The 21,025-nt window shown below is 45.1% G+C and overlaps 1 protein-coding gene across 1 annotated transcript in view; it reads left to right on the forward strand.

Moving 5' to 3' along the window:
* Positions 1 to 5,528: 5,528 nt before the first annotated feature.
* Positions 5,529 to 21,025, forward strand: part of LOC114701002 (AFG3-like protein 1) — a 32,644-nt gene continuing 17,147 nt past the window's right edge. Inside the window, exons 1-8 of the mRNA XM_028880908.2 lie at positions 5,529 to 5,726; positions 9,976 to 10,063; positions 10,713 to 10,787; positions 14,423 to 14,508; positions 15,873 to 16,022; positions 17,787 to 17,855; positions 19,491 to 19,615; positions 20,661 to 20,931. Of these exons, the coding sequence (XP_028736741.1) occupies positions 5,589 to 5,726; positions 9,976 to 10,063; positions 10,713 to 10,787; positions 14,423 to 14,508; positions 15,873 to 16,022; positions 17,787 to 17,855; positions 19,491 to 19,615; positions 20,661 to 20,931 (1,002 nt within the window). The 5' untranslated portion in view covers positions 5,529 to 5,588. The remainder of the gene's footprint in view (positions 5,727 to 9,975; positions 10,064 to 10,712; positions 10,788 to 14,422; positions 14,509 to 15,872; positions 16,023 to 17,786; positions 17,856 to 19,490; positions 19,616 to 20,660; positions 20,932 to 21,025) is intronic.

The following is a 21,025-nucleotide window of genomic DNA, read 5'->3' on the forward strand; positions in this document are numbered from 1 at the left end:
GAGTACTAGTTGCTCTTGCAGAGGACCTGGGTTCATTCCTAGCACCCACATGGCAGCTTACAACCATCTGTAACTCCAGTCCCATAGGATCTTATGCCCTCTTTTGACTTTTGTAGGCACCAGGCACGAATGTGGTACACATACATACATGTAGGCAAAATACTCGTACACATAAATTAAAATAGATAAATTAAAAAAAAATTTTTTTTCAACCAGGCATAGTGGTGCACACCATATTCCCAGCACTTGGGAATCAGAGGCAGGTGGATCTCTAAATTCAAGACCAGCCTAGTTTACAAGTTCCAGGACAGCCAGGGCCACACAGAGAAACTCTATCTCTCTGAAAACAAACAAACAAAACCCCAATAAATAAGTACGTAAGTAAATAAATAAATAATAGTATTTCATGTCTTTAATTCACCCATCAAAGTTAAGATTTTATTCACAGTACTGGGTGTGGTGATGCACACACCTTTAATCCCAGCACTCAGGAAGCAGAGGCAGGTGGATCTCTGTGAGTTTGAGGTCAGCTTGGTCTACAGAGAGAGATCCAGACCAGTCAGGGCTATGTAGAGAGACCCTAAATCAAAAAAACAAAAACAAAAACAAAAAACAACTAAGCAGAAAGATCTGTTCACACTGGGGTGCAGCTAAACTGGAAAAGAGCATGTCTAGCATGCATGAAGCCTTGGGCTTGATCTCTAGCATAAACTGGGCATGGTGGCACAGGACTGTAATCCAATACTCTGGAGGTAGAGGGAGGAATACCAGGAGTTCACAATGACCTTTGCATGAATATGTCTGAGGGCAGCTTAGACTATATGAGACTGTCAAAACAGAAGCCAACTCAGGATGCAGAGGCAGGGGGACCTCTGAGTTTGAGGCCAGCCTGGTCTACAGAGTGAGTTCCAGGACAGCCAGAGCTCCACACAGAAACCCTGTTTCAAAAAATAAAAAAACAAGGCCAGGTGGTGGTGGTGCATGCCTTTATTTCCAGCACTTGGGAGGCAGAAGCAGGTGGATCTCTGAGTTCAAGAAACCAACTCAGGATGCAGAGCCAGGCAGATCTCTGAGTTTGAGGCCAGTCTGGTCTACAGAGCAAGATCCAGGACGGGCACCAAAACCACCAGAGAAGCCCTGTCTCAAAAAAACAAAAAAATGCCGGGCGGTGGTGGCGCATGCCTTTAATCCCAGCACTCGGGAGGCAGAGGCAGGCGGATCTCTTGTGAGTTCGAGGCCAGCCTGGACTACAGAGTGAGTTCCAGGAAAGGCGCAAAGCTATACTGCCTCAAAAAAACAAAAAAACAAAACAAAAACAAACAAAAAACCAAAAAAATTAAGTAAATAACAAATAAATAAACAAAATCCCCCAAACAAAACAAAATACATCCTGAGTTGCCTTTGCTCCTGCAAGGTCAGATATTTGAATGTTTGACAAGTTGGTGGAACTGTTTGGGAAGATTAGGAGATGTGGCCTTGTTGTGGAAGATGTGTCACTGGGAGTGAGTGGGCTCTGAGGTTTAATCAGGCCCAGTTTCTCTCAGCCTCCTGCCTGGGCATCAGGATATAAGCTCTCACCTACTGCTCAGCACCAGGACTGCCTGCCTGCCTCCACACTCCCTGCCATGGTGGTCATGGACTCACCCTCTGAAACTGTAAGCAAGCCCCAATTAAAGGCCTTGGTCATGGTGTTTTCTCACAGCAATAGAACAATAACCAAGACACCTGGCTAAGGTGGTATACTAGTTACTTTTTCACTGCTGTGCCAGTACTTGATAAAGCAACCTTAGCTGGGCATGGTGATGCACACCTTTAATCTCACCACTTGGGAGGCAGAAGGTGGATCTCAGAGTTCAAGGCTAGCATGGTGTACATAGTGAGTCCCAGGACAGCCAAGAATCCACAGAGAAACCCTGTCTTAAAAAAAAAAAAAAAAAAGAAAGAAAGAGAGAAAGAAAGGAACTTAAAAGAAGACAAGATTTAGGCTCATGGTTTCTCGAGTCCACGTCCTTGACTCCACTGATTCTGGCATATGGTAAGGGAAAACACTGTGGTGGGAGAATGTCTATGAGGCTGTGTGTTCTATGGCAGAGAGCCAGGACCACGTGCTTTCAAAAGCATGCCATCAGTGACCTACTTCCTTCTGCTAGACTCCGGTTCCTAAAGTTTCCACCACTTTCAGAAACAGCATCACTACCTGAGGACTGAGTGTTTAACACATGAACTTGTGGGGACTTTTCATATTCAAACCCTCACAGGTGTGTGCCAGCTTTCTCCATTAGATTACTGTTTATGTTTTTGTCAATAGTATCGAATGTGGAGATGTTTTGAGACCATGGAACTGTCTATCCAGTTCCTGATGTAACTTCTATCAATTCTAGCATCCACTAAATTCTTGCCTAGCTTGGAGTATAATAATTGTGAAATGGTGATTGATTCTATCTGCGTTTATGAGTGAGGTTTTAGTATAGAGGTATCCAACCTTCTGACTTCTCTGGGCCGCACTGGATGAAGAATTGCTTTGGACCACATATTAAATATACAAATACTAGTGAAATGTGGAGCCCTGTTTGGAAAGTCTTAAAATCAATGAGCAGAGCCGGGCGGTGGTGGCGCACGCCTTTAATCCCAGCACTCGGGAGGCAGAGGCAGGCGGATCTTTGTGAGTTCGAGGCCAGCCTGGGCTACCAAGTGAGTTCCAGGAAAGGCGCAAAGCTACACAGAGAAACCCTGTCTCGAAAAACCAAAAAAAAAAAAAAAAAAAAAAAAACAATGAGCAGGTCCCAAGTTTGTGATCACTGATAAATGAATGTATCTAACTAATATAACTTTATTGGTTAAAAAACATTTTTTTAAAATAATAAATGTAAGAGGGGGGGTTGGTAATATGGCTCAACAGTTAGGAGCACTGGCAGCTCTTCCAGAGGTCCTGAGTTCAATTCCCAGTAACTACACGGTGGCTCTCAACCATCTATAATGGGATCTGATGCCCTCTTATGGCACAAAAGAGCACTCATACATAAAAAATAAATTTAAAAAACAAATACAAACTTTAAAAAAATGTAAGAAGAGGGACACATAAAAGTAGTTTAGATGTTTCACATTGTATTTGATAAACCAATATCTGGTTTGAATGCCAGTGGGATGGTTCAAAAGGTATGGGTGCTTGCTGCCCAGCCCTGAGACCATGTGTTGGGAAGAGAGAGCTGACTCCTGACCATCATTGCATGCCAAGGCACAATGTACACCCACCCCTGCTTTGGTAAGTGTACAAAAATCAATGTCTGGTGTGATGGAACTAGTTGAAATTATGTGAGTTCTGAAATGTCAGATGTTTTGGTTCTAATTTTACTGTTTCATCCTTGAAAATAGTTGCTCACAAATATAAGTACTTCTTAAAAAACAATGGCATGAATAAGGCATGATTATGAAGCCTAGAGCATTTGTTCCTGGAAAGACTCCATCTGAAAATTAGTAGGGGTCTACTAGGTTGGCCTGATGGCTCAGTGGGTAAGGGTTCTTCCTGCTGAGGCTGACCACCTGAGTTCATCCCTCAGAATGGTAGGAGAGAACTGACTCCCACAGGCTGACTTCCACTCCTCCACTCAAAGAATAAGAGAATAAAAACAAAACAAAATGGCAGGTAAAATGTCCCTGGAAACTGAAAATGGAGCTGAAATAGGACAAAATATTGCTTTCCCAGAAACCTTGAAATTTGTTTTCAAATTCCTGTATCAAATTGAAAAGCAAAGCTACATATTTTTGTTATTCATACGGCTTTGCTTAGATAGTATATAGACATCCATTAAATGGTGTGCCTTAACTTGATCTTGCTATCATTTCATTTAGAATACTGTTAATACTGGAAACATTGTATCAATAAATTGGATTTCACCTTGAAGACACATGTTTAACTCTTTATAGACCAGGCTGGCCTTGATCTCACAGAGAGATCCACCTGCCTCTGCCTCAGAGTGCTGAGATAAAAAGCCTGCACCACCACACCTGGCTAATACTGTCTGTTTTAAGTTTTGGCACTTTTTAATTTTTAATTTTTCGTTTTTCGAGACAGGGATTCTCTGTGTAGCTTTGGAGCCTGTCCTGGAACTCGCTCTATAGACCAGGCTGGCCTCGAACTCACAAGAGATCTGCCTGCCTCTGCCTCTGGAGTGCTAGGATTAAAGGCCTGATTCACCAGTGCCCAGCCAGCTACTTTTTTTTTTTTTTTTTTTTTTTTGATATAGGATCTCTCTAAGTAGGCCTGACTGTCCTGGAACTTGCTCTGTAGACCAGGCTGGCCTCAACTTGGAAACCCACCTGCTTCTGCCTCCTGAGAGCTGATATTAAAGGTGTGCATTGCCACACCTGGCAAGTTTTTAAAAATTACATTTTAACTTTCTGTTTGAGTATTTTGCCTGCATGTATGTATGTGCACCATGTTTATGCCTGGTGTCCACAGCGGTCAGAAGAGGGCAACAGGTCCACTTGAACTGGGGTTACAGATGCTTGTGAGCTGTCACGTGGGTGTTGGGAATCAAATCTAGGTCCTTGGCTAGAGTTCTTAACTGCTAAGCCGTCGCTCCAGCTCCCAAGAATCTTGTTTTTGATATTATAAACTACTTTATAACATGATACAAATCATAAAAATCTTTTCAACATTTGGTCTTGACTAAGCCATTTACTCCCAAAAGTAAATGATGTCACCATAGGCAGCACAGACACACTGAAGAAATTTTTGGGCCTGACAGTGTAGCCCTGCCTGGCTTGGAATTGGCTTATCACTTGTAATTTGATGTCGAGGATAATTACTTCCTTTCCTTTTGGCATTACGGGTGACAATGGCATCCAGGGGCCTTTCCCCAGGCATTTCCACCTTTGAAACGTACGCAGCAGCCTCCGTGCTTTTAGAATGTTGTCGTTACCCTGCACTACCTTGAAGAACTCGGGTGCAGCAGATACCCACGAAGGAGCACAATAGGCGTTGTCCAGCCCCACTGTCCAGAAACTGGTTCATTCTGCACTCCCAGGGGCCAGACGCGCCTCCCTAGTGTCGAGCCCACATTTCTGGTCAGCAGAACCGCAGGCGATGTAAAGCTGACGTGGCTGCATATACCAACCAGCTAGCCAATCACAACTAAACAAAGGTCTCTGAGGGGTAACAATCACGCAAGACGTGTACCAAACAGTTCCTTTGTTCACGAGAGGTCGAAGCACGTCTAGGCTAGATGCGAAATACCGGAAACACCTCTAACCCGTACACCCACGGAAGGAGCAGGCTCTAAGAGTTCAGTCAGGTGACCCACCCAAACCACTGGTGTCATTGACGATGACACATTTAAAATACGTCTAAATGCCTTTGGTGCCTAGGTCAGGTTGGCTGCGGGTCACCCGTCATCAGCCATCAGGCCGCGCAAAGCGACACTCCCGTTCGGGATCTTTAAAAGTAAGGCTGCGAACTGGCCAGCTGGAAAGAGGGTCCGAGCCAATGCTGTGGCCTGCTGCGCACGCGCGCGCATCGGGGCGTGGCGCACTATGACCCGCCTGCTGCGCGTGCGCGCGCCTAGGCGGCGCGAGGTTAGGGCCGGGGGATGTTACTCCGGCTGGTGGGGGCGGCGGGCAGTCGGGCCCTGCCCTGGCGTTTTTCCAACTTGTGGCGATGTGGCGGCTGCGCAGGAAGCGGCGTGGCGGCCTGGAGCAGCGTGAGGGTCGGTGGCATCGCTCGGCAGGTGAGCAGGGAGGCGTCCTCCACAGGTTTCAGGCGGCGTGGTGGGGGCTTCACCGGACGTCGCAGTGACGTCATCCGCCTGCGGCTGGGTCGGGAGCAGCGGCTTCCGGATTTCTGCTTCTGACTCCACCAGTGTCTACCTACCGCTGATCCTAGCACTTGAGGGTTTGCAGTATATCTTTCAGCTATTGGGGGGGAGGGTCCCCATTTAGAAGGTGGAATTCATTCATTAAAGAGGGGTAGCTTTTAATACTAAGCAGAGAAAGATGGCCACCATAGGATTCGTGCCATGGATGCTTCGTTCTTCGTTCTTAGTTCAACCTTATTACATATTTCACCATCCGTCGCATAGAACGTGCATCTGCTACTACAGTAAGGAGACTCACTGTCCTATACCTCATAGAGAAAGTTAGCTATATTGGAATTACCCATGCGGATTCTCCATCTTTAAATCAGTCTGTTATCACTCGTCTCAGGGGCCATACAGCTGTTCTTCCTCAACTCGTCTTTGCTTCTGTTGCTCCCTTTTTTCTTTTTCTTTTTATTTTTTTTTTTTGTTTTTTGAGACAGGTTTCTCTGTGTAACTGCCTGAGCTGTCCAGAACTGTTGTTACCTCTTAATATGCCATAGTGTTGTGTAACTTTGGATGAACAAATGTCCATTAACCTCAGGGCACTCATGACAGGTCAAAGAAATGATTCCATCTCTCTAGCTTTGTGAACCATTGAGTTCACTGGAATTAATTACGGGGCCAACTGGGGAAGAATTACTTTCAGGAATGAGTCAGTCAAAAGCAGTTTATCATTAAAAGTCACACACATAGGCAACAACCCAGGGAAGATGCGTTCCTGGAGCTCCCTGCAAAACCTACAGTCAGTGCCACCACAGAGGGTCTCATCTCTGCAGCAGTTGCTTACTGCCTGCTTAACTTTGTGGATGGGCCTTGTGAACCTTGTAATTTCCTGAGCATAAGGTTTCTGAGCGTCTTGAGTTTTAAGAGCGTCCCTCCTTCCTCCAGGGTCGGATCTTGGGATTTGGAGAAAATAGCTTCACAGTCAGGTTAGGAAAATGCTCACAGGTTTGTTTCTAGCACTGTCGGTTGCAGAATTGTTTTGCATTCGGTGTTGCAGATCCTGTTCTCACCAGAACAGAATTAACCTGTAAGATCAGTCATACAGTGAGTGTTATAGGTTGTTATAGCACAATCAGTCACTGAACTGCCGTGGACCTGTATCTTTGTGAAAGAAGTAAGTTGAATGGTCTTTGAGTTGATTGTGTCATTTTCTGCGGGTGAATAAATGTCTGTTCACCCTAGACAGGAAGCACTGGCCACAGACTAAAGAGATGATGTCGTGTGACACTTGTCCTTGGACACGTGAATGAACGTCTGCCCACCCCAGATAGGGAACTGACATCAGACCAAAGTTATGGGTAGCATTGAAGTCCAACTTGGTGAACCAGTAAATGGAGTTACTTACAGGAACAGAAATGACTCAGAGACAGATGCATCACCAAAGGCCACCCAAGCATGAGAGACAGCTTACAAAAGCTAGAAACCTGGAGCACACTGCACAAATTTCAGGTAGTTCAGCAGGTTGGAGAGTGTCCATTTCTAGTGGCTCGGTTGACCTGAGTCTCTTCCAGGCATCTCAGCTGTCTGAGAGTCTTCTAGGCAGCTTGAACTGCCTCTGCCTCATCCATGTTGCTAGGCTACTCTGCTTCTTCCAGGCAGTCTATCTTTATTGTGGTTTGTCTTGTCTGAGAATGAGTCTCAGCAATCTTTGCTGATGGTCTACTTGGGAAGGGAAGGGCCTAATGAGTCTTGTTAACTATGGCACTTATGCCACTGAAGTTAGTCAGACAGATTTTGTCTAGAACATCCTCAATTAGTTAGCTTGAATTTCTAAGTGAAACTTCATCATTCTTAGATCAACAAAGCTCACTTCAAACACACAACCCTTGAGGCCATAAGATACAGTTTTGGTTCTTAAGGTATTTTCTCTCTTGGGCTGGCTCCATTCTCTGTGTGCAGCTCTCCTTGGCAGGTATCACGGCTGTAGCATCTCTACCCTCCTGGTATCTCTAACGCGATCCAGGCGTCACTTTCACTGCTTCACAGAATGGCCTCTCAGGGTTTCTGGACCTCTCCGGCCTTCATGTAGGCACTTGGGGTGAGCCTTGGCCACCTCAAATCACATTTTCAGCTTGCTTGATGTATTTTTCCCTTCCTAGGATCAGGAAATCTTTCACAAGTTGGAAGTTTAGCTGGTTGGAGTCTTGCCCTCCCTTTATTCCAGTGCAGATCAGGCCACCCCCCCCCCTTCTCTCTGTCAGCACAAGCCTTGGCTCCAACGTTACATTTCCTGGTGATCTTTTTCTTTTCAAGTTGTACATGTGTATTTCTTTTTTTGCCCTACTTTGCTGCAAGTCGCATGAAAACGTAATGGAATTCAGCTACAATCACAAAAGCTACTACTTGGAAAAGTCAAGGACTTCTCCAAAGGTCAAGCCATGGTGATATTTTAGCTTTTGTATACATATTAGCTGGTTCCTAAAATTATTTTCTTGCATGCTTCCAAGAACTCCTAACAGTATATTTATCTAGATGCCTATCAAACATCCAAGGCTATACAAAACAACACCTGTCTCCTAGGTAAGGCAGATAGCTTTATTTCTTGTGCAATTTAGGGTGAGACCCTCCTTTCTTACACAACCTTACTAACAGACCCCTAACTTCTTACCTAACCACTTCTTGGAATGTAGACTGAGCACATAGATCCCCTTTTTCATACATTAACCGGTCATTAGCACTCAGTTGACCTCCTCTTTCACCTCTCCCATTTTGGGTTGTAAAAGAAAGCCTGGTGGTCACTGCCTGAGGAAAATTCTTACCTGCCTTTATAACCCCATAGAATTCAAGCCTGATGACCTTGCTTGATCAGGGCCTTGCTATTGCTTGGGTTTATAACTGGATTCCTAGGAGACTTAGAAGGAACATTGAGAACTGAGAGACAGAGAATGGAGAGGGATAAAGAGGATTTTGACCAGAGAGAATGTGTGGACGAGATGGAAGATGAGGAAGAGTCAGATGGGGAAGTACGAGCTGGAGCTGGATAAGAACGAGATGAAAAGGACCTAGATGAGGCAGAACTAAGATGAGAGAATTAAGATAGAACTTAGAGGGGACAGCAGATTAATGTAGGGAGAAGTCAAGCAAGAAAGGAGCTAGATATGAGAGCAGAATAGAAGCTGTGTAGAGAGAGAACTGACTCAGAAGAATAAAGTGTATCGACTAAGTTTCGTGTACATAGATTCATTTCTTTTCATCAAAGATTAATTATCAGCTGGTTGTAGATTCTTCCCAGATCCTGGGAGGGGACTATGAGGGGCTGGACCCCCATAGTCCTCGATATTACTTATTTTCTTTCATTCTACATTTGTGTAAGGGTGATTTTTAATAACCATCCGGCAAAATCAGTATTAGGCTGTCTTGAAAACTCCTCCACCAAAGAAAGTAGTCTGTTACTTTCTAATTTAGATTAAGGCAGAAGGTAGCCACATTCTTGACCAAGTATCACAGGCATGCCTCGAGTCCACTGCTGTTAAAGTCCTTCCTTCCCTCTGAAGCCTCTTGAGCTAGGCCTCCACATGGCTTTCGGCACCACTGTCTTCCAAACTCCTACTAGGGTGGCCCACTAAGCTCTGCTGGAAACATTCAACCACTTTCTAGTCCACAGTACCAAAGTCTTCCGTGTCCCTCAACAGCAACGACAAAAAACCAAAAGGAAACAACCACACAGTCAGGTCTGTCACAGCAATAGCCCACTTCCCGGCACCAACTTCTGTCTTAGTTAGATTTCTGTTCTGCAATAAAACACCATGACCAAGTCAGCTTACAAAAGAAAGCACCTATTTTCCAGACAGGGTTTCTCTGTAGCTCTGGCTGTCCTGGAACTCAACTCTGCAGACCAGGCTGACCTCAAACTCAGATCCGCCTGCCTCTGACTCCTGAGTGCTGGGATTAAAGGCGTGTACTACCACTGCCACTGCCTGGCTGGATATTATAACTATAAAAAATCCTTTGAGTTTTTACAGTGAATTTAGTTCATATTTATTCTGTTTGAATATCTAAGTGGGCAAACAATAAGCCCACACCTCAGTCGGAATTCTGTCCCTTGCGTCCTGTCCTGGCTGCTTTGAGAGGATGCTGTGTCGCATTGCAGAAACAGCCTGCTCGTCTCTCTTTTCAGTGTCATCAGGGGATATGCTTGCAGCAGCAGGCTCTGCAGGGAAGACTGACTTCGTTTCCCCCACGACTGTGTTCAAAACCCCCCAAAGGTATGGTACCTCTTTCACTTTCTGCCTTCCCTAGCCGCATGAAGTTTATGGGACTAGTGTGACTTGCTCAGGGTGTCTCCCACAGTGACTGAGCAGGTGGCTCGGGGGCATGACCGCTAGCATGCTCCCATCCTTCCCTGTCTAGTTTCCACCTTGAGCCTCACGGTAGCACCTGCATGCCTTTGTCGCTTTGATACATCACTGACACTGGCCAAAGTGAAATGTCTCAGAAGGATGTCGCTAGGTGAAGCTTTCGGGAGGCGTGGGAATTCATGTGAGTTTCTGCATCATTGATTCTGAGGATCCAGCCTCAGGTTTGGAAAGTAAAACAGGTAGACTAGTTACCTGGAGCACAGTGGTCTATTGGAGCCCTTCAGAGTAAGCCATGGACCTGTGGTGAGTGTTCTGAGCAAAGGGACTGTATTCATAGAAGCATTTGGAGACCTCTATCTCCAGAAAGTAGAAGAAATATTCCTTAGTCCATATGTCTGTGTGTGGACCTGGGGCTGCATGTTGTTTGATCAGGAAGCAGAAAGGCAGGAAGGAGAGCTAGCTTTCTTACTTTGTCAGCCAGATTTGACTGTATTCCTGCTTTTCTGAGTGTGTGTTCCTTTTAAAAATACCACAACCTCTTCCTTTTGTCCCTAAGGGTTTGAGAAATATTTTAAGAATAAGAAGAATGGAAGAAGTACAGACCCAGGAAATTCAGTAACTCCAAAAAAAGGTAAAAAGGCCAGTTTGATAAGTCAGACTGTCAAGTTCTACATTTGATGATTTTAGTTTATTTTTTATTTTTATTTCAAATGCTTGAATGTTTGGCCTGCATGTGTGTTTGTGTACCACATGCATGCTTGGTGCCCAGAGAGGCCAAAAAGATCCCCTGGAACTAGAGTTACAGACAGTTGTGAGCTGCCAAGTGGGAGCTAGGAATCAAACCTGGGTCCTGTCTGAGAGTATCCAGTGCTCTTAACCACTGAACTCTCCAGCCTCTATGAGTCATTTTTAAGTTGCATCGCAGTTTGGTGATTCAGATGGGTTTAACAGGTGTGTTTCACCTGCTTAGGTACCTAGGAGCATTAAATAGTAAGAAACATATATAAGGGCTGGAGAGATGGCTCAGAGGTTAAGAGCACTGGCTGCTCTTACAGAGGTCCTGAGTTCAATTCCCAGCACCCACATGGTGGCTCACAACCATCTGTAATGAGATCTGGCTCCCTCTTCTGGCATGCAGTCATACATGCTGTATACATAATAAATAAATAAATTTAAAAAAAAAAAAAGAAAAGAAACACATATAAGCTAATTGGGAGGTATGGTGGTACATCTCGCTACCGGTTTTTCTTTTTTCTTTTCTTTTTTTGGTTTTTCAAGACAGGGTTTCTCTGTGTAGCTTTGGAGCCTGTCCTGTAACTCACTCTGTAGCCCAGGCTGGCTCTGAACTCACAGAGATCCACCTGCCTCTGCCTCCTGAGTGCTGAGATTAAAGGCGTACGCCACTACCACCCGGCCCTAATTGATTTAACAATAAAAACCTGGAGCCAGATATTGGGGTAAATGCTGAAAGATCAGAGAAGTAAAGAAGACGGCCACTGGAGAGACTCCTTACCTTTACTTAAACCTCAGGCCGAAAGGGCTCCTGTCTCCTCCTGCCTTATAGTCCTCTCTCTGCCCAGCCATATCACTTCCTGTCTTCACCTCCCTAGTGCTGGGATAAAAGGTGTGTTACTCCTGAGTACTGGGATCAAAGGCAGGAGATCCCAAGTGCTGGGATTGAAGGCATGAGCCTCCACTGATCTTCCTACTTCCTCCTCCCTAGTGCTGGGATTAAAGGTGTGCCACCACTGCCTGGCCTCTATGGTTAACTACTGGCTAGCTCTGCCCTCTGATCTTCAGGCAAGCTTTATTTATTAGAGCACAAACAGAATATCACCACAATCATTCATTCATGTTGCCATTTCTGGTGTTACTGTGGCCTTTTCTGGACTCGCATGAGACTGTTTTAGGGTTGTTGGAATGGTGGTATGTAGAGAAGGACTGGTCTGACCTAGAACTTGTATGAATATTGCAGAAAGAGGCTCAGGGGACTCTACTTCGTCATTGTCCATAAGTCAAAAGTGTACACATGGGCTGGACATGGTGGCGCACGCCTTTAATCCCAGCACTCAGGAGGCAGAGGCAGGCAGATCTCTGTGAGTTGGAGGCCAACCTGGTCTATATAATGAGTTCCAAGACAACCAGAGCTGCATAGTGAGACCCTGACTCAAAAAGAAGAAAAAATGCACACGGCAGTTTTTCTACACACTGATATACTGTTCTTGATTGCAGGCGACATGCGTCTTGAGTCTCTCGAGAAGGGATGGGCCTGTGTCAGCCTGCTTCTTTCTTTCCTCCTAGCTATTTTTAGCTTAAAAAAAAAAAAAGAAAAAAAGAAAAGAAAAGAAAAATCTTGCAGGCCGCAAGAATATATCATAGAGATTCAGCTGTGTATTAAAGCTGAACTTTGACCAGCCAAGGGTCTGTCAAAAGGCAAAGCCATTTATTATGAATATTTGGTGCTACCCAGCTGTTAATATTCCAGCTGCCTTCTGCTATGAAATCTGTGCGTGCCCAGACCAATTGGTAACAGTTCAGCTCCCCTGACCTGCTGAACCTACAAAGTTACTAACTCCCCTGCTGAGTTTAGGAGACCAGCTGGCAGGAGACACACAGCTTTGTTTCCTGTGCTAATGAAGCTCAGACCATCCTCTCGCCATGAGGAGGCCTAGTGGTTCTCCAGAGCACTTTGAGAACAAAAGAGGTTTTTACATATCAAGGTGAGAGGTAGAATAACATTCCTGAGGAGGCAGGGAACCTCGTGCCCAGGGAAAGAAAAGGCAGGTATTTTCTGTGGACAGGGACAGAACAGCACATGTGCTGAGATTCTGTTTCCCGAAAATAGTCCTCACTGTTAGTAGTTCTCTCTCCTGAGCCCCTGGGATGTATAATACTAAGACTGGTCCCTAATACAAGAGTAAAAGAAAGATTGCTGTTAAAATTTGGACTGCCTGCTATTGTGGTACATATCTATAATCATAGGAAGCTGAGGCAGGAGGATTGCAAGTTCCGAGTTAGCCTGGGCTGCATAATGGAGCCCTGTCTCAAAAAAATAAAAACAAACAGGTAATGTTTGAAGCACACTAAGTAAAATTTAAGCGATTTTTATATGTATCTGAAGCTGCTTTTCAGCAATATCTCCCAGCTTCTTCTTTTTCCTGTTTTTTTTTTTTTTTTTTTTTTTTTTTTTTGGTGTGCCTATTTGTATGTACATGACAAATATATGTGCATGTGTTTGTAGGCTAGAGGTGGATAGTGGATGTCTTCTTTAATCACTCCACTTTATTTTTAATTTCTTAAACTACATTTGTTCATCTGAGAGAGAGAGAGCGCATGTGCGTGTGTGTGTGTGTGTGTGTGTGTGTGTGTGTGTGTGTGTGTGTGTATGTACGTGTACGTGTGTAAGCACGCATGTGTGTTAGTTATTTGGCGGCGCTCTTACCCTGCGAGGAAGTGTCACGAAACAGGACAGAATCCACTAACAAGAGTTTTATTAAGATAAGAGAGAGAGACAGACGTGACAGGCCTGCGGGAAAGACATGTGCCTAAGGAGAGAAGCCAGGACTATGGGGCTGGCTTATAAAGGCTGGGCCGTGCCTGTGTACACAGGCGCATGTGGCGACTCCACGCATGCGCGTAGATCACATGGTTGCACTGCATGCTTTACACAACCATGCAAAGCCATGGGGTCCTGGTCACACGAGACGTTTTGACCCTGTAATGGTTAGGCGGAAGTGTCTAGGTCCGCCGGGCATGCCCAACCTGGGGGCATGTTGTGAATCTATCAACGTGTACCACTGAGCACATGTGGAGGTCAGAGGACAACTCGTGAGACTTGGTTCTTTCCTTCCATCCCTCGCGTTTCAGGGATGGAACTCAGGCTGTCATGCCTGGTGGCAAATAGCTTTGCCCGATGAACCATCTCACCAGCTCTCCGCCTTGTGTTTTGAAGTGAGGTCTCTTTCTGAACCTGGAACTTGCTGGGTGGGCTAGACTTGCTTTACCAGACCCTCAGGGACCCTCTTGTCTCTGCTGCCGGAGCAGAGTCTACAGGAGCAAGTGCCACTGAGGCTGGCTTTGAACATGGGTGCTGGAGACCTGACCTCAGATCCCTGTGTCTGCACAGCAAGCACAAGACTGAACCAGCTCTCTGGCTCGTTCTCTGTTCTCTGAATTCTCTTTCTCTGGAAAAAATTCTCTTTCTCTTCCTTTTTCTGTTGTAATAGAAGACTTTTCTTTCTTTTTTTTAAATCTCATAAACTGTAGAACCAAAGAACGCTGGGCCTGGAGGAGATGGAGGCAAGAGAGGAGGGAAGCAAGATGACTTTGCCTGGTGGAGACGGATGCAGAAGGTTTGTGTGCATCTAAAGACCAGAAGCAGCCATGTGTCACTTCCCCAGAGAGTGTGGTTGCTACAGAATGCAGGCTTTGTGGGGTCTTTGTCTTATTTTGTTCCTGCTCTTAGACAAAATTGCTGGATAGTTTGATCGATTTCTTGTTTGTTTTGGCTCTTTTGAGACATGGCTGTCTATGTAAACTTGGCTGGCCTAGAACTCACTGTGTAGCCTAGGCTTGTGATGAACCTCCTGTCTCTGCTTCTGAGTGCTGAAATTACAGATGTGCACCACTGTGCCCCTTGGACTGTGTAATTTGTAAATAGCGTGTATTTATTCACAGTTGAAGAGGCTCGAAAATACGTGGTCAGAGTGCTGGTGTGTCCAGGGTTTGTAGAGGCTTTGGTCTCTGTTTTCAAGACTCCATTCATGGTGTCTTATATACTGCTTTGTCCATAGAGGAGCAATAGTGTATCCTTATATGACAAGAAGGAACAAAGTCCATCCTTCAAGACCTTTAATGTTAGCATACAAATTCCATTCATGAAGATTGAGCGCACATGACTTAGTCATTTCTGAAAGGTCCCTCTTTAATGCTTTTACTGTTGGTGTTGATTTCCAGGATGGATTTTTGAGAGACCTAGACAGTTCAGAGTTAAGAAATTTACTAAAATGTGTCAAGACCTAGAGTCCAAGATAAGAGAGAACCTTCTGCAGGGCACAGTGGCACATGCCTTTAATCCTAATGTATTTTAAAAAAACGACGGGAAGGAGTCAGCCATACCACAGGCCTACGTGGGAGGTTTATTGCGGGGAGGGGAGAGAAGGGGACAGAGACCCGTTCCTGGGGACAAGAGCAAAGGAAAAAGAAGAGAAAGAGACAGGAGGTGGGCAAGGCCGCCTTTTATAGGGAAGTTAGTGAATGCACACAGGGGGTGCTCTTAGTGGCAGCAGCTGAGGATGTATCCTGTCAGGACCCTAAGGGCAGGCCAGTACAGGTGCCTGAATGCTCACACCTAATACTCCAGAGGCAGAGATAGGCAGAGCTCTGTGACATTGAGGCTAGACTGGCCTACATAGTAAGTCAGTTCCAGGCCAACCAGGGCTATACATAGAGAAAATTGAAAGAGAACAAAGAGAAAATTGTCATTTGCATAGAGAAATTGTCGTTTTCATGCCGTTCAGAGGATACAAGTTTGGCTTACATCCGCCTGTGGCTCCAGTTCCATGGAAACTCCCTCTTTGGGCCATGGGCACCCCCTTTCCTGGATACACACACATACATGTAAATAAAAATTAAAGAGAAAAAAAATTTTAAGCAAAGAAATGAAACCACCTTATTTGTTATTTAACTAGAAAACGTGTTTTCTTTTCTTCCATAGGGAGAGTTTCCTTGGGATGACAAGGATTTCCGGAGTCTGGCTGTTTTGGGGGCAGGCGTGGCTACAGGATTTTTATATTTCTATTTCCGAAATCCTGGAAAAGAGATCACCTGGAAACACTTTGTACAGTATTACCTAGCCAGAGGTCTGGTGAGGAGATTTATAGACTTGTCTTCTTGGGAAAGAGGGTGCTATGCAGGAGGTTTACAATACCCTGAAGGAGCTGTGAGCTCTCGGAGGGGCTGAGAGTCAGGCTACTGTGTGATGGAGTTCTGAGCAGCCCACTTGGGGACAGGAACAGCTCAAGCAGAACAGAACAGTGTCAGTCCTGCTTTCTGTTTGGGTAGAAGGTGTCTTAATACCATGTCCTGGCATTATCAAAAGATAAAACATGAGCTTGTCTCTTAAAATTTGGCTCTATCCATTACTCTTTGAATTTCAGTCTCTTGTCTGATTGAGAACTTTTTTTTTCCCCTTCGCTGTACCCCTGGCCCCTGCTGGCCAGCCCTAGGCTTGTGAGATCTGTCTTGTGAGAGGTGCTTGGTAGCTTGGCTAACAGTACTGGGAGACAGAGCTGCTACAGCCCTTCCCTGCCTACGGACCTGCTGTCTGTGGGCTTGCTGGGGAGAGTGCAGAACAGGACCTGCAGGCAGGTTCCCGAGTGTCCCGAACTCAAGCAGATAACCTGCTGCTTTACTGTGTTCGGGAGGATCTTTATCAAAGAGCAAGTTTACATTAGTCACTTATATTGTAGTGGTTCAAAATTGTTTGATGATGGGCTGAAAAGATGGCTCAGCAGTTAAGAGCACTTGATTTTCTTCCAGAGAACTTGAATATCCATATCAGGCAGCTCACAACAGCCTGGAACTCTACCCCTGGGGTGTCTGATGTCTTCTTCTGGCCTGTGTGGGCACCTGTACATATATAGTAGACACACAGACATGTACACATAAATAAAAACAAATTGAGAAAGAGGAACAATACTGTGTCGTCATAGTTACAAAGTGGATGGTATCAAGTTGTGGTTTCCTTTCTGGTTGTTTTTGAGGCAAGGTTGCCCTCTGCAGCCCAGTCTGGCCTTGAATGTGCAGCAATGCTCCTGCTTCTCGAGTCCTGGGATATAGGTGTGCCATTCTCTTTTTCTGTTTCTCAAAGGCATACCAGTCTGTTGTACAGCTGCTGGTAGCTCATGAGCCTCTGGGACTACTTTTATTCTTACCGGCATTGTTTTTGTTTGTTTGTTTTTTTGTGGTGGGCAAAATGTTTCTGAATCAGGTCTGTACTCAAGATTTTACTGTATTGTGTATGAGAGATGGCTTGTGGGTGTAGACACTTTCAGAGCAATGAGGATTTTAGTTTAAATCCCCAGAACCCACATGAAAGCTGGGTGCCTAGCAAGGATGTCTGAGATCCTTATGCACCTATTGGGAGATGGGAAATGGAGAAAGGAGAATCCCTGGAAGCTTGTGGGCTGGGTAGCCTGGACTATGCAGTGGGAACACAGACACTGTCTAGAAAAGGTTGGAGGTGAGGGCTGGCCCCTGAAGTTGGAGTTGTCCTCTCCTGTCCACATATGGTGGCATGTGCATCCAAGTTCATACACATCATATACTAACAGGTTTTAATCTGTTGTAGTCATTTAGGGTTTCAAGTAGTCGAGTATGGAGCTCAGATGTTCTAAATTTGAGAGGCTTCCTGAATTTAATAATTTCTTTATTAAAATGAGGTAGATTCATGCCCCAAGCTTTCAGATCCAAGGGAACAAGAAACTAAAACTTACTTAGACTGGGCTGTGGATGGTAGGGAGGATATGTTGTCTTTAGGATGTAGGTGTGCCTGTGCCTACACTGCTTATGGTTGGCCTGAAAGTCCTTACTGCCTTGGCTGTTACGACTGCTTTTCTCTTTTTCCAAGGTGGAGCGGCTGGAGGTTGTGAACAAGCAGTTTGTTCGAGTTATTCCTGTTCCTGGGACGACATCCGAGGTGAGGGGCTGATGTGTGGCCAAGTGTCCTGGATACCTTTTGGTGTTGTTTGAGACAGCCTCACTCTGTAGACCAGGCTGGTCTCGAGCTCACAGAGATCTGCCTGCCTCTGTCTCCCAAGTGCTGGGCTTAAAGGCGTGCACCACCACACCAGATCACTTTTTTTTAAGAGTTGATTTTTATTTTTTTTTTATTTTTGTTTTTGTTTTTTCAAGACAGGGTTTCTCTATGTAGCTTTGCACCTTTCCTGGAACTCACTTGGTAGCCCAGGCTGGCCTCGAACTCACAGAGATCCGCCTGCCTCTGCCTCCCAAGTGCTGGGATTAAAGGCGTGCGCCACCACTGCCCGGCCAATTTTTATTATTTTTAGTTATATATGTCTGTGTGTCTGTGTGGGTGTGTGCATGTGAGTATAGGTGGCTGCTGAGGCCAGAGGTGTCAGGTCCCCTTGGAGTTAGAGTTAGGAACCTCCTGACGTGGTCCTCTGCAAGAGCAGTACTGCTCTTCCTGCTGAGCCATCTCCAGCCCTAGGATAGGTTATTTTAAAAACTGTAAGCTATAGTTGTCTGTTTAGTAAAGTACCTTCCCAGTTGTCCATCGGTCCATGTTATTTGTGATGATTTGGGCTGGAGAGATGGCTCAGTGGTTAAACAAGCACTGACTGTACTTCAAGAGGACCCGGGTTCAATGTCAAGCACCCATGCGATTGTTCAGAAGCATTCATTACTTCAGTTCCAGGGAGTATGCTGCTTTCTTCCGGCCTGCACAGGGAACAGGCATGCATAGAGTGAACAGACATCATGCAGCCTGCACAGGGAACAGGCATGCAGAGTGCACAGGGAACAGGCATGCATAGAGTGAGCAGACATCATGCAGCCTGCACAGGGAACAGGCATGCATAGAGTGAACAGACATCATGCAGCCTTCACAGGGAACAGGCATGCAGAGTGCACAGGGAACAGGCATGCATAGAGTGAACAGACATCATGCAGCCTGCACAGGGAACAGGCATGCATAGAGTGCGGAGACGTTATGCAGGCAAATGCCCATGCACAAAGAATAATTTTTTGTTTTGTTTTTTTGAGACAGCGTTTCTCTGTAGCTCTGGCTGTCCTGGAACTCACTCCGTAGACCAGGCTGGCCTTGAACTCACAGAGATCCGCCTGCCTCTGCCTCCCAATTAAAGGCCTGCACCACTCCTGCCTGGCCACAAAAAAATAAAAATAATTAAAAAATTTATCTTGATAATTATGGTTTATCTCATTGTCTTAAATAGATAATGGCTAGTGCAGGAAGCCTTTAAGACTACTATAATTAATTTTTGTCAAGTAATATGTAAGAACCACTTGCCAAAATTTCTGAGAAAAGGTAGAAAAAGACAAAGGGAGACTTTGGCTATTGTGGCAGCATTTTATATTTTGTCTAGAACTTAAAACCTTGAAGTTTCGTGTGCCACAACTGAATGAGCTGCTGTTTGCCTGCTTGCCCTTGGAGCTAGCTCCAGGAAGGGATTTGTCCATATCTGTCTGTCAGAGCTAGGGGAAAGAGGCTTTTCTGGGAGAACACAGATGTGGATGAGAGGTCAATCCCCGTGGGACACAATGGTGAGCCTAAACTTTCTCTTGGTCTCTGCAGAAGTTCGTGTGGTTTAACATTGGTAGTGTTGATACCTTTGAGCGGAACCTCGAGTCTGCTCAGTGGGAGCTGGGGATTGAGCCGACCAACCAGGCTGCAGTAGTCTATACTACTGAGAGTGATGGGTGAGTTCCAGGGATGTGGAGGTTCTTGGGAGACTCGAGTGTAGGGCATCTGATTCTGAACACAAAACAGAAATTCAGTGTTTAACCTATTTTGGGGTGTGCTTATTTTTTTTAAACATATTATAGGCATCTGCTAATATTTACAGTATCAATACTTGTAGATGTAACCAATCGTCTTTTTAAAATAAAAAACACAGAGCCAATGTGAAAGAGAAAGCCGAGAGGTCAGAGCTCAGAGATAAAATCTTACCTCCTGCAGTGCTCCTAGCTTCCCCGAGAGAGAGCTACTTCCTGTTTGTCTGTGTTTAAATAGTCTTTCTGTTCTGCCTTCTCATTGGTTCTAAACCCAACCACATGACTGCCTCATCACTGCCTGTAAGTACCGCCCTCCAGGTCTTAAAGGCATATGTCTCCAATACTGGCTGTATCCCTGAACACACAGAAATCTACCTAGCTCTTCTAACCATCACGCTCTTGCTATGGCTCTAATAGCTCTGACCCCAGGGCAACTTTATTTATTAACATAAAATTAAAATTACATTTCAGTACAAATAAAATATCACCATAAATACTTAAAGAATATTTTGATCTATTTTTATTTTTAAAATTTTTTGTTTTGAAGTGGCCTCACTCTGATAGCCATCTAAGTCTCAACTCCTGGGTTTAAGCCTCCCAGGTATACACCATGGCACTGGCTTACGTCTGTTTATTGCAAAGAGAATGCCAGGCGGCCTTTAAAAAGTGTATAGGAAAGTATGTAGGAAAAATAAAAATAAACGTATTAGATATAGATATCTTTGCTGAACCAGAGTCTTCTGAAGAAAGCATATGGCTAAGGGTCTGTCAGATCTGTTTGGTCAAAGGCTAAGCCCCCCCCCCCCCCCCGCTGTGGGTCAGGGCAGAAGCAGTGCTGTTAGGACCTTTTAGAAACTGCCCCTTTTGTACAATGAAAATCTTAGAATGGTTTGCTCTTTCTGGGTAACAGTGGGACTTCCGACCTTTCTCTTAAGTGAAAGTAACAAGTGGTTTTCTTGGGTTTTTGCAGCTCTCTTCTCCGAAGCCTGGTACCCACCCTGGTCCTGGTTAGCATCCTCCTCTATACCATGAAGAGGGGGCCAATGGGGACTGGTCGTGGTGGCCGAGGAGGAGGCCTCTTCAGTGTTGGTGAGACAACAGCCAAGATCTTAAAAAACAACATTGATGTGCGATTCGCAGATGTGGCTGGCTGTGAAGAGGCCAAATTGGAAATTATGGAGTTTGTGAATTTCCTGAAGAACCCAAAGCAGTATCAGGACTTAGGAGCCAAAATTCCAAAGGTAGTGATTTCAGGAAACAGTGATACAATCCAGGCACCAAGTTGAAGTACAGATTGCTGTTATTTAGAAGAGATATTTAACAAAGTTTTTTTCC

This window comes from Peromyscus leucopus, chromosome 5 (assembly GCF_004664715.2).
Source record: "Peromyscus leucopus breed LL Stock chromosome 5, UCI_PerLeu_2.1, whole genome shotgun sequence".
NCBI classification, from domain to species: domain Eukaryota; kingdom Metazoa; phylum Chordata; class Mammalia; order Rodentia; family Cricetidae; genus Peromyscus; species Peromyscus leucopus.